A 13,424-nucleotide genomic window follows, 5' to 3' on the forward strand; every position below is an offset into this window, starting at 1 on the left:
GAAGAAGAGTGCTCGTGCATTCGGCTGAGTCTGATAATATACTTGCACCTCCGAATGCTTTTATGACGTGAGATTAATGTAAACAGCCCCTGTAATTCACTTCAAGTTTATGAATGATTATTTTATAGAAGGTTCAAGTGGTGTGTGTAAGGAATTGGAAGGAAGCAGAGTACGGCTGTTTCTAAAGCACGCAGTGCCATCTGCTGTTGAAAACTAAGCTCAGAATCAATTTGAGAGAGAATCGCGATACATACGGAAAATAGGCCTATCAGAATCGATCCAGAATCATTTCTCGATTCACATTGCATCGATGTATTGGCCCAGCCCTAGTGGGCAATAAACATTCAGTTTCTCAGTCAAACTCAAAGAGAGAAGAGGATTGCAAGTCCTAAAAGTGCTACAGAATGTCTTTTTGTTTTGTATTTATTTCATTGATCAAGTGTCTTTTTGTTTTTGTTTTTCACTTTCATCACTGAGGCCACTGCATCATTACTTCAGGGGACTATAAATGTTGAATGTTTTTACAGGCGGTGTTTTCACCATCTGAACTGTAAACCCTAACGCTCGAAATAATTTAATTGGTTTTAGTAGGACAAACTCAAATTAAACATAATTCAGTCAAATGAACTTTTATGAGTATTTTGCACTTTCTTTTACTTTCATATATATTTTGGAATAAACTGAACTGTTTAATTGTTTTGAGTTTTATATTTTGACAAACTTAAGTTGAAACTCAAACTGGGCTGGGATTTTTACTTCGCAGCATGCTTTGCCCATGGCACTCAAAAGGGAGAGTAAATGCTAAAATTAAGTGTTATATAATGTTTTTTGTGCAATGTTAATGTTAAGTGGGAGATTTATTGGTGAATAATGTTTTGTTATGCTAATTTAGAAGAGTTTCTGTTAATGTGGGTTTTTGGAGAGTTTCCATCATGGTGACAAGTGGCGCGTGCGGCTTGGTTTGAGAGCAAGTATGTTACATGCTTTATAATGCTGTAATCATTCAACAAGTTCTTTATCATGCTATTGTTAACATGTTAGCAAATTAGCTTGTTATACCTAGAAAATTTTACACTAATAAAACTGTTCATATTAAGGTTACATGAAAATCTTAAGTTAAAGGTATGAATTAGTGTACTCAAACATTTCAAGTTAAGAACAATTAAAGTGTATGAGTACAACAGATTGCCTCAAATTTTTAAAATTGCGCCAACTTATTCAGGTTTACAGTGTGCTCGCAGTATTACCGAAGGCATTTGTGCTGCAAATTCATTAATTAAGTTTTGAGTTGTATTACAGGCTTTACCATCTTCGCTTTTTGCTTGTAAACTCTTCTCCAAAAGAGGTTTCTTTGTTTTAGCGACAGATGATTCCTCAGATGGTTGCCTTTTTGAACGATGCATTGTGTTAATAATGTTGCTCATTAGTTATGTATACAATGTGTCCGAACAAACACACACTTTCAGTAGACAAAAACTCCATAAAATAGTCTTGAAAGTTGAAAGATCTAGGGTTTATACAGTGGAAGCTATTGTAAAGAGTCTGTCCTCATCTGTCCTCACGTCTTTTCTCATTATATGTGATGCCAAAATCCTCCTTTTGAACCTAGCAGTGAAGCTTGATGTAACAGTTATTCTGCTCATTTACCACTCCTCAAAGAATGAAACACAACTGCCCCCTGTTGATTTAGTCTATCCTCTGCGGCATAAATTGCAGGATTTCTTTCCCTTGACTCTGTATTAGCCTCGAATGTTTCCTCAGAACTCAACTTCCTCGAAGATTTTTCCATGTTATTCTAACAACAGCAGAAAATTCAAGCTCACACTTTTCTATTCATTAGCAATCAACGTAATATATTGTTGCCGATATTAATTTGTCAAAGAGGCAGGCACACATTTGTAAAGGCCCTTTCACACCAAAAGTGAAATGAATAAGTGAGGAGAGGCTGAAGGAAATGTAAATTCACATCTGAACAGTAGAGGGCGCAGTTCAAACAAACCTTTCAGCTGTGCTGCCATTCTGGATCACAGAAGAATAGGACGCTGGAGAAGTTGTAAATGAGTAAATGAATGCTCACATTTTTTGTCTAGAATAACCATCATGTTCACACACAACACCTCTGCACTTACCCTTGATTTCTCGTAACATGAGGACAGGAGAGCTGTCAGTCAATACATGGGAAAACAAACTTGTGTTACTTTAAAAGTAACTCAGATATTTTGTTGCAATTTTAAAAGTAATGCGTTACTTTACTAGTTACTTGAAAAAAGTAATCTGATTACGTAACTTGTGTTACCTGTAATGTGTTACACCAAATATGCCTAAACGAACCGATCTAAGGGAGAAAACGCACCAGGTTCTGAAACGACCTTAAGTTTGTAGGCACGTTTTTTTATAACATGACTTTAGAATCTACAAATGAACAGATCAAATAATTGATTCATTTTTGTTGGTTGTGTTATCCTAAAATGGGCCTACAGTTTATATAATGCCCCTTTTATTTTTTTAAGATATTTACTACCTTACTGGTGAGGGAGATTTAATTTATATAATTTATTATGATCGTTTATATCATTGTTGCATGTCGGCATATAGCACGATAAAGCATTAAGGCATTATAGACAACAGTATGATATCGTAAAGCTGCTATAAACGATTTGTATTGTGAAAAAAAAAAAAAAAAAAAAACACTATACAAATAAAACTGACTTAACTTTATGTCAGGAGGGTCTTGGGATGATGTTTGCCAAGTTTCATATGACCTGAAAACTTTATCACGTTCTGCTTATGATGAAATATGAAGACACTCAATTCAACTCAATTCAACATTAATATGTTAAATAACACTTTTAATACTAGGTGCATATATTTCCATTTATATACTATATCCAGCTCGATCCAGCTGTCCTCCTAAAATTTTCTTTCGATCTGCAGAACACTGAAGAAAATGACACTTATAAAATGCTTCATAAAAATGTGTAGCAGTGTATGTTTATGGTCAGTGCAAGTCCACTGCAGTCTCTGGTCAGCGTCCATGTTTCTGAGGACAAAAGGATGAATATTAGATTGTCCCATCGCTCCAGTGGGTCGTCCATTGCTTTTTGTGCAAAATAAAAGTCTTGTCCAGAAGTGGCGTCTCTTGCCGCAGGATCTTCACAGCTTGATACTGGGGCACTTGATCTTCATGCCGAACCCTATGGAAGAAACCACACTGCAAGAGAGAAAGAGGTCGAATGAGATAAAGATTTATATCTAGCACTAAATAAAATCACCTTGAGACACACTGTGCAACCCTGATCCCAGGGTCCAAAGTTAACACATGCCCAGTGAGAAAAACGTGAGTAAAAAAGAATGTTTGGCTGGAAAAAAAGTATGTTCAAATTTTCATTCCACAGTAATGATATATAATCCTCCGTTGGCAAGGACATTCATTCACGCCATGCTTGAGCTGAAGCTGCTTTAGCTTTATCAACCTCTTTTTTTCATTTACTGTATTATTTTTAAGGTGATAAAGTTAATGCTCGACATGCTGCTGCTCATCTAACAGAACATGACGTCTTCTCAGACAAGATAAACTCTAATGACTTGTTCACGTCTAATATTTTGCACATCTTTTATACCTTGATCAAACTTTTAGTATATCAGGATGTAGTCGGTTGAATTCCTTATCCTAAACATCAACTTCAATGCAACATTCTGAAGCACTAAATACAAAACAATTTCCATCATCTTCATTCTTCAAAGAACGGCAGGCTTTAATTCTTGAAGAATGTTTCTTATTGTTCTATATTTGTTGATTACACGCATATATCACCCTTGTGCATTATCAGTATCACCTAAATCAATTCATAAATAAAAATGGTAACTGGTGTTAGTCAAATCATTTGACTTGTAATTCTGTAATCCTCACTACAACAAACTATTAGAATAATGTTAAATAAATTCCCTAGTAGTGCTGCAAAACAAGAAGGTTTGGCGCTGATGCCATGTGTCATCGCTTTCGTGCCAACATCTCTTATTAGATCATGGATATTAAACGCTGTTGAAAAGTGGATCTGACCAAGCACCAAATACTCTTGTAGCCAATTAGCAGTAAGGGGCGTGTCCACTCATGATGGGGGAGGAGAGAGAGCTCAGTGCACAAAACAGACATTAGCAGAACAACTATAGAAAGAGAAATGACAGAGAAAATACAAACGAGGAAAAGGCCAGGGGAATAAAGCTTTAAAAACAAGGGTTACAATCAGGCAAGAGGTAGGACCTGCGTTAATATCGGAGAAGCTTTCCAGCACAGGAGAGACCTTAAAGTGTGTGTACACAAGCACTCTATAATGGTAAAAATCCACCCACTCATTTTTTTTTTAATCCCCATTAATCATAAGCAGTCTCTCAGAATAAGTTGTTTGTATTTTCTATGCAATGTGACGTCACATTGCACAGGCCCCGCCCACGACTGCTGACGGACTCTGCCCTATTAGCTTAGCTCCTCCCCCGAGTGAGCTGTACACAGTCCGCCATGTTCATCTCCTCGCCAGAGCATTTAACAGCAGCATTCAAGTAAGAAACGTATTATTAAAGCTACTACAGATATTCAGTCAAGAGCAGTGAGTGATTTTCTGTTTTTCTTTTGTTTGATTCATATTAACAACATTTACAGCAGTAGGTACTGTATATTACACTGCTGTCACTTTAATACACAGATCTAATATACACATGTGATTTCATTCCCTGCTGTTTATGTTCACAGACAGAATCGACTGTATGTGTTTTTGACATAACCTTGTGTGTATTTGACAGTTTAAGTGCAATAAGACATAAAAGAGAACTTAGTTTGATACTCATGAGACTTTCTGCGCACGTGCTTCGGATGTGAGCGCTCAGAAAACTGTATATCAGAAGTTTAGATTGATATGCCTTTATATGCTTTAGATGATTAACTTTCATGATGACGAAGAACTGCAATGTCATGTGAGCCTGACCGTGATAGAGATGATAATCAAAACCAAACAGATGTTTTGTTTGTTTTTGGCAAAGTACCCAAGGCACGAGCCGTACAGACTCCGCCCTCTTCTGGAAAGAGGGGTGGAGAGCAGCAGCTCATTTGCATTTAAAGATACATGCACAAAAACAACATATTTTGCTGTTCTACAGAACTAAGATATGCTGCCTTTTGAATATACTCGTGTCATCTTGTTTGTTCATTATTATTATTATAAGCATCTAACGTCTAAACATTTTTCACCGCCCATTTCAATCATCGGCTCCCAAAATGTGTCAGAAAAGTGAGATAACACTCCTAATATATGTTTTTTCTTTTGATTCCCCTTTTAGTGATCGCAATAACCCCTTAATCTTGTCACATTTGTAGTTACTTGGACTTTCGTGTTATATGTAGGGAGCTGCTCATGAAAACGGTGTTTGTTTTTTGGGAAAACGAAGGAGTAGAGGAGCTAATTAACAATTAGACATTCGACCTGAATGATCATAGTAACAAAAATTGCATTCACTTATTGATGGCATCATACTCTCGGGTGGCAGGCACGGTAGATTCCTTGCCTGCGTTGCATGGTGTGTACGTGAATGTGTGGGCGGAGCTATCAAGATAGGGGTGTGGTCCTTTGGGGTATGGGCGTGTTTGTTTTGGGTAGGGGCGTTTACCACCTTTAAGCTCTTGTTAGGCCTTCCCATTATTATTTAGATACTGGTTATCATGCCAAAGCCACAGCACATCAGCACACTCCACCGCAGAATTGAGCTGTACCACATGACGTGTGCTAGAGGAAGATCAGGCTGGACGAGGCTCTTATTGAAGTTCAGTGGCCTGCTTCCTCTCCGCATCAGACGGCTGCTGCTGCAGATGAGCGCTGTAATACTCGGTCTCATAGTGAGGCTGCCTCTCGGTGCGCTTGAAAAAACCACACTGCTCCACCAGACGGGAAAATATGACATATGCATAGGTACAGAAAGAAGAACACATGAAGAACTAGCAATGGGGGGTTAAATGAGGAAATATTATATAGACAATAGTATGCAATCACATTCATTGGATGGAAGAAAACAGGTAGGAAAGTAATATGAGTAATATGAGGGTGAGTAAATAAAGACAGAATGTTCATTTTGAGAGAAATATGCCTTGAAATGACAGCAAATCAACTTTGGAAAACCACATTTCACAAAAAGTGAAAAAAGTTTGTCTCAGGATGAATTTAAACATATTTTTTCCCCTGTTGTTCACTGGAGCCATGGCAAATCTATGTGCAGTCAAGCTGCTTTACTATATGATCTATGTGTATTGTGAAAAGTGCTATACAAATAAATTTGAAAAAGTTCATAAAGCATTGGGCATTTTGACTAGAATAATCCACTAGACTGTGTCCATGACTAGTAAGTTCACCAGTAATCACAACATGATCACCACTCTACTGATTGGTCAAACAGCAACTTGACCATGTCAGCATGCCAAATTATTCTTTTGGGCATTCACAATGACTGTAGATGGTCAAACGATTGAAAAATCCTCATGGAGGTCATGGGTGCACTGCAAAAAAAACATTTTCCTCCTCAGTGTTTCTGTCTTGTTTTCCAGTACAAATATCTAAACATTCTTAAATCAAGGTTCATTTACTGGAGAAGCATAATGACTTAAGCTAGTCAAGTGGCTTTTTGCTTAAAACGAGAAAAATATCTGCCAATGGGGTCCGAAAATCTTGTACTGACCCCATTGGCAGCTATATTGTTTATTGTTTTAAAGTGCCCCTATTATGCTATTTGTGATATTCCCTTTCATGCAGTGTGTAATAGAGCTGTTTGTGAATGTAAAAGGTCTGCAAAGATCAAAGTGCAGATAAATGTTATTGTCTCGTACGTAGGTTTGTAACTAATTTGCATAATGCCCACCTCTGCTCTTCATTGGCTGAACAGCGTCTCTTTGCCCCGCCCTCAATCACTGTAGTTGTATCTGAGACTGGAAGAGTTTGGTTCGTGTTGTTCATGTCGAGAAGACGCTGTTTTCTGCTGCCAAAGCAAATCCACTTTGATGAGATTGATACGGTAAAACCGACGCCATCGTTACTGTTCGTATCACTGTGAATCAAGAGCTGAGATTCAGATATGATAATGAGCGTTTGGTTTCTGACCAATCACAGCAGACTGGGCCATCTGACCAATCAGAGCAGAGCAGCTCTCAGAAAGGTGGGGTTTAGAGAGACCGAATCCTTGATGGAAGCGTTTCAGACACTGAGAGAAAAGAGCTGATGCTGCAGTGGATATTATGAGAAAATTAAAGTGTTTTTGATCTTGGATGAATGTGAACCTGTTGTAGGAGATGCCAAAACAACATTAGAAACCTTTAAAATAGCATAAGAGGGCACTTTTCACAAAACAAGACTGTAAGAATGTTTAGATATTTGTAGGCAAAAATACTGAGGAAAAAAAATCTTTTGCTCTGTGCAGGTTGTGCAATAAAAGCAGAAGCTTGTTGAGTGTGTTCAGGCGTACACTCACCTTCCACAGTACACACACGAGCAGCGCAAGAACAATAACTCCAGCCAGGACGGCAATGAGGATGATCCACCACGGGATGCTGTGCTGGTCTGAGAGCCCGATCTCTGGGTAAATCATCACTGACACCTGCACAAACACAAACACTTATGCGTTAACAAGAACACGCATGGGAGTGTGGGCATGTGTGATCATGTGTGCTATCTGACCTGTGTAGCTGCGTCCTTCAGCACTAGATGCCTGATGTCGGATTTAATGGTGATATTGGCTCTGACCAGCAGCTCTACGGCACTGACCGATGAAAACTCCTAATAAACAGACAGAGTGAATGCTGTACTGAGAGTTCTGCATCTGTAACCCGTTTATGTGTCCATTAGACCACACATATGTATAGACCCTGGGTGCATTTATGGACATTAATTCACTGACTGTGGGCTTGAATTGGATGTGTTTGAGGTGATTGCTGTGGTGCCGTTTTCTTGTCTGTAACTGTTTCCATCTTTTCAATGTAACTCTCCATTGAGCTGATAGTTACTGTCCCACCATATCAACTAGGGCTGGCCAAACAAATCTATTTTTCGATTAGTCATTTTTTAAAATGTGGTCTATTCGATATTGATTCTCAAAAGCCACGAATTGATCTTTTTTGCGTATTTATTTCCTCACAAACATTGAACAAAATATCTGTTTGACGTTAATCTTATTACTTGTCTTAGATGTCATCCTCAGGCAACTGTGCAAATAATAAAATGAATTCTCTTTCACGTCTCCTTGTGCTTGAACGGATAAATTCACACAGATTTTTCCCAAAATGCTCACCTAAGCGAGTTCCCTAGTAAACATAGTCACTTATGGCTTAAAGGGGACCCATTATGCCCCTTTTACAAGATGTAATATAAGTCTCTGGTGTCTCCAGAATGTGTCTGTGAAGTTTCAGCTCAAAATACCCCACAGATCATTTATTATAGCTTGTCAAATTTGCCCCTATTTGGGTGTGAGCAAAAACACGCAGTTTTTGTGTGTGTCCCTTTAAATGCAAATGAGCTGCTGCTCCCGGCCCCCTTTTTCCAGAAGAGGGCAGAGCTTTAACAGCTCGTGCTTCGGTCGCACAACGACAACAAAGCTGGAGAATCTCACGCAGCCAAAATGAGGATTGTCAGTAACGGTGTTCAGCCTTACATTGTTCAAACCGGAGTCGACACTGATGGAGAGACTCAGGAAGAAGTTACAACTTTTAGACGTTTCTGAATGGTTAGTGGATAAATTTATGTAGTTGCTGTGGAGTTGATTCAACTCATCGACTAGCATGTGCCGTCATGTTAATCTTTTGTGTAAATCCAGCGTTGAATTGACCCTCGTTTGTGAAGCAGTCCGGCGTAAAATGACGGCATGACAACAACACTCTACTACAACAACTCTTCCTCTTCTCTAAAGCAGCCCAACATGGCCCCGTCCCCTTTGTTGCGTGTTCTAGGCGGCGGGGTTTATGTAAATTTTAGGGTTAGTGATGTCACTAACCCAGGAAGAAGCTCGTTGTAGTCCCTACCAGCCATTTGTTGTAGTCCTTAAAAAGCGATTTCTGTAAAAGAAAATATCTCTCTTTGCTTTGAACTTTGAGCGTCGTAACTTTGCAGATGTTGTTTATGATCAAACAGCAACATACACACTAAACTAAAGTTTAAAAAGTGAAATCATAATCAACCACCCCTTTAAGTGAAAGACAACACATGTATCAGTATATTGGATCCGTGCATTAGTCTTAAAGTGACAGCAGCCTGATATTCCTGCTGCTGTCTGTGTTTTTAATGTTAATCAAACTACAAATGATGAAGAAATCACTCACTGCTCTTGACTGAATACATTTTTATAAGCTTTAATAAGGATTAACCTTTATTTAATTTGTACAGTGAAGATTATATGCAATGTTGTCTTACATTTTATTACTTTATTCAGTTTCTGTAACTGAAAACTACTGTTACTGTTTGGTATCGAAATTGGAATTGAGAATTTTGAAATTTCAAAATTATCTAAAAAACAACTGTTTTATTCATTTATTACTTTTTTGTGGTGGGGGCAGTAAAAGCTGAATCATTGAATTCACTAAATCAAATTGAAAATCAAGAATCGAATTGAGATCTTGTGAATCTGAATCGAATTTAGTCAGAACATTGACGTTTTTCAATATTAACATGAAAAACGATCGTTCAAGAGCGAGCAGCTCTCACCTCAATGAAAGTGCTGTTCCACAAGTTTGCTCTGATCCTGATATGGATGGAGCCGGAGAACTTGTCTAGAGGACACCGGAAGAGCAGGCAGCGTGCAGAGCCCAGTAAACAATCCTGAAACACATCAGCAGGTCAGATCAATCACAATCAACAGCAGATTACGGAATGAAATATGGTCGCAAAAGTATTTCTCATTTTGTCTACTCTCTGGTTCACACTGACCAGTGTGAGAGACCTCCTCCTCTCAGACGCAGACACAGCTGGAGTGATTTTGCCTTCAGGGTTTTTGGGAACCACGTCTGCTTCGGTTTCCTGATGCGAGCGCACCTTTCTGCTGCTCTGTTCACAGATGACCCATTTAAACGTCTTTTGCATTTATTGATGACCAGCAGCTTCATTTGATGTGTGTTTGCGAGTACCTTGAGGTGTTCTGCCTGGGCCAGATGCAGAGGGTCGAGCGCCGACTGTGGTTCACAGCGAGTGTGTGGATGGCCGTCGATCTGCAGAGAGCTCGGATACAACAGCCACTTCTTATTGATCAGCTCGTACGGCCACAGGATGTTCAGAGATGCCGAGCCGAACGTTTGGAGAGACTGCCCAGTATTAGTCATCTGTTATCACACAGGACAATAATCATTGCCACATAAGTACCTTCTATCCTGTTCCTTTCATTTCTCCATACAGTTTCTCCATACAAATGGAGACTTCTGTTCTACTTTCCATTAAAAATAACTGAGTAATCCAATTAGTTACTTTCTTAGCGAGTTTTACAAGTAAACTTCCCCAACACTGTTAATATCCAATATATAGTATATTTAATATAAAGTATCCATTAGCGGTGGGAGAAAAAAAATTCTCTAATGAGTTGCAAATCTTTCTTTAGCGATTCTGAAATGATTCTGTGGTAAACCTGGGGTTTTGCAAAACTTACAATTTTTCAGTGTTCATTTCAGTTCATTTTCAGTTCCAAAAGCTATGCGAAATTTTGTTTTACAATTAAATTGTATAAATCAATATACATTTAAAGTAGCTAAACAGTTTAAAAAGTTTTTCCATCTTTGTAATTTAGAACTAAAATTAAAGGGTTAGTTCACCCAAAAATGAAATTTCTGTCATTAATTACTCGCCCTCATGTCGTTCCACACCCGTAAGACCTTTGTTCATCTTCAGAACACAAATTTTTGATGAAGTCCGAGAGGTTTATGACTCGTCCATAGACAGCAATATAATCAACACTTTCAAGGTCCAGAAAGGTACTAAAGCCATCGTTAAAACAGTCATGTGACTGCACTGGTTCAACCTTAATGTTATGAAGAGACAAGAATACTTTTTGTGCACAAAACAAAAATAAAGACTTTATTCAATAACATCTAGTGATGGGCAATTTATCGTGTATCAAACTGCCAAAGTCATGGCCCCCAGGGGTGAACCATTGAAATTTCGAAACACTTACGACGTGACGAAGCCTCGTTTACTGAAATCTTTGGCAGTTTGATACACGCTCCGAACCACTGATTCGAAACAAAGGATTCGAAAAGCTTCGAAGCTTCATGAAGCAGTGTTTTGAAATCGCCCATCACTATATTGTTGAATAAAGTCATTATTTTGTTGTTTTTTTTGGCGCACAAAAAGTATTCTCGTCGCTTCATAAAATTAAGGTTGAACCACTGTAGTCACATGAACTGTTTTAAATACGTCTTTAGTAGCTTTCAGGGCATTTGAAAGTGTTAATTATCTTGCTGGCGATAGAGGCCTCACTGAGCCATCGGATTTCATCAAAAATATCTTAATTTGTGTTCTGAAGATGAACGAAGGTCTTACAGGTGTGGAACGACATGAGGGTGAGTAATTAATGACAGAAATTTCATTTTTGGGTGAACTAACCCTTTAAGTCTCCTGAGATATGATAGAGCACCTCCAAATCTTCTGAGCACATGAACTTACAATGAATTCATAGTCCACTGCGCTGCCGACGTCCTCCAGTGATGTCATGGCGCTCTCTCCCCTCACCTCTCCGCTGAAGAACAGCTGATGAGGGCGAGACAGCCTACAGGAGACCAACAAAACACCATCATCACACGACATTTTAAGAATAGCTTCTGAGAACATTTAATGAGATATTAGATCTATTTATACACTGAAGTGACATCAGCATTCATGAGAAAATATGCTGCTATTTTAGAAACCATGTGTAAACACCAATAATCAGAGATAAAGGGAAGTGAACACACACCCACTGAGCACCAGAGGAAGTTCGATCACCACTCGCGCAAACGCCGTAACAGGGGCCAAAGAAGGCTGCTCACTTATCCTGTGTGACATTTACATGGCTGAAATTATTACATTGTTTTGCCATTTTTCAACAGGGTGAATCTCACAACAATGTCCAGGTTACATTTCATCCCAAAAGGGGGATCAGCATAAATATAATTTCCGCGTGATCTTTCCAATTTGATTATGTAATGCGTGGAGCATCGCAGAGCAGTGCATGATGAGCATTTGTGGTTAAAAAGTATATACATTATTTTTTTTTTAGAAAATGTCTGATGGTTTCTCTAGATAAGACTCTTATTCCTCGTCTGGGATCATGTAGAGCTCTTTGAAGCTGCACTGAAACTGACATTTGGACCTTCAACCCGTTGAACCCCAGTGAAGTCCACTATATGGAGAAAAATCCTGGAATGTTTTCCTCAAAAACCTTCATTTCTTTTCGACCGAAGAAAGAAAGACATAAACATCTTGGATGACATGGGGGTGAGTAAATTATCTGGAAATTTTAATTCTGAAGTGAACTAATGCTTTAATATGTAGTTAGAATTAGTACAGAAATTTAATAATCAAATGTAAAAATAAAATATTGCATTGTCTTCACTGTATGAATTAAATATAAATCTATTCTTATTAAAGCTAAAAAAAGTTATTCAGTCAAAAGCAGTAAGTTATTTTCTGTTTTGTTTGATTGACATTAATGAGACAGAGCAGCAGGTTTATTAGGCTGCTGTCACCAAAGACCAAACGCACGGATCCATTATACTGATACACATCTGGTTTACACCCAACTGTTTACTTTCACTTGAGACATAACCCTCTGTGTTTACATGAATACTGCACACAATGGCCATTTTGACATAACTGCGTGTATTTGACCATTTAAGCGCAATAAGACGTGAAAGAGAACTGAGTTCACGATCGCATGCTGACAGAAGCTGCTTTCTGTTTGCGTGCTTACGCTGCGTGTCAGTTCTTTTTCACTGCTTATTGTGCTTAATCTTTAAACATCAAGCACGTCTCGCTCTTTATATTCTCATTCATGCATTTCATCACTCTGAAGTGTCAATAGTGCTATATATTTACATACCGCGATATACAAAATATAGCAAAATCTCCAACGATAGACATTTGATACCGGGGTAACGATATATATCATCATACCACCCAGCCCTAGATTGCGATCTCATGCTAATTTACCCTGTTTAGTAAATCTGGCTCTAAGTATGCCACATGTAAATACAAATAAATCATGGTAGTTTGTGTAGTACTGAATTTGGTTTGTAATGATCTGAATTTTGAAAAATCTGTTATGAATTTAAAAATATAACCGTAATAAAAGTAAAGGTATCGTGCTGCTGTCATGAAAGTGATGTTACAATGCAAAATAAATATTCAGGGTGAAATATGACCCAGACATTTCTTTGTGAG

At 38.3% G+C, this 13,424-nt stretch overlaps 1 protein-coding gene across 2 annotated transcripts in view; it reads right to left on the minus strand.

Moving 5' to 3' along the window:
• Positions 1-2,832: 2,832 nt before the first annotated feature.
• The window catches only part of itga7 (integrin, alpha 7), a 30,165-nt gene continuing 19,573 nt past the window's right edge, over positions 2,833-13,424 (minus strand). Inside the window, exons 18-26 of one of the 2 annotated variants that reach the window (XM_051913292.1) lie at positions 11,959-12,036; positions 11,670-11,772; positions 10,145-10,336; positions 9,948-10,064; positions 9,726-9,839; positions 7,710-7,808; positions 7,504-7,629; positions 5,762-5,920; positions 3,066-3,211 (exon numbers count right to left, since the gene is read on the minus strand). In XM_051913292.1, coding sequence (XP_051769252.1) covers positions 5,804-5,920; positions 7,504-7,629; positions 7,710-7,808; positions 9,726-9,839; positions 9,948-10,064; positions 10,145-10,336; positions 11,670-11,772; positions 11,959-12,036 — 946 coding nt within the window. In that variant the 3' untranslated portion in view covers positions 3,066-3,211; positions 5,762-5,803. Of the gene's footprint in view, positions 3,212-5,761; positions 5,921-7,503; positions 7,630-7,709; positions 7,809-9,725; positions 9,840-9,947; positions 10,065-10,144; positions 10,337-11,669; positions 11,773-11,958; positions 12,037-13,424 lie in introns of both variants that reach the window. The other variant, XM_051913291.1, reaches the window with a different exon arrangement.

Source organism: Ctenopharyngodon idella, chromosome 11, assembly GCF_019924925.1.
Source record: "Ctenopharyngodon idella isolate HZGC_01 chromosome 11, HZGC01, whole genome shotgun sequence".
In the NCBI taxonomy this organism is placed as follows: domain Eukaryota; kingdom Metazoa; phylum Chordata; class Actinopteri; order Cypriniformes; family Xenocyprididae; genus Ctenopharyngodon; species Ctenopharyngodon idella.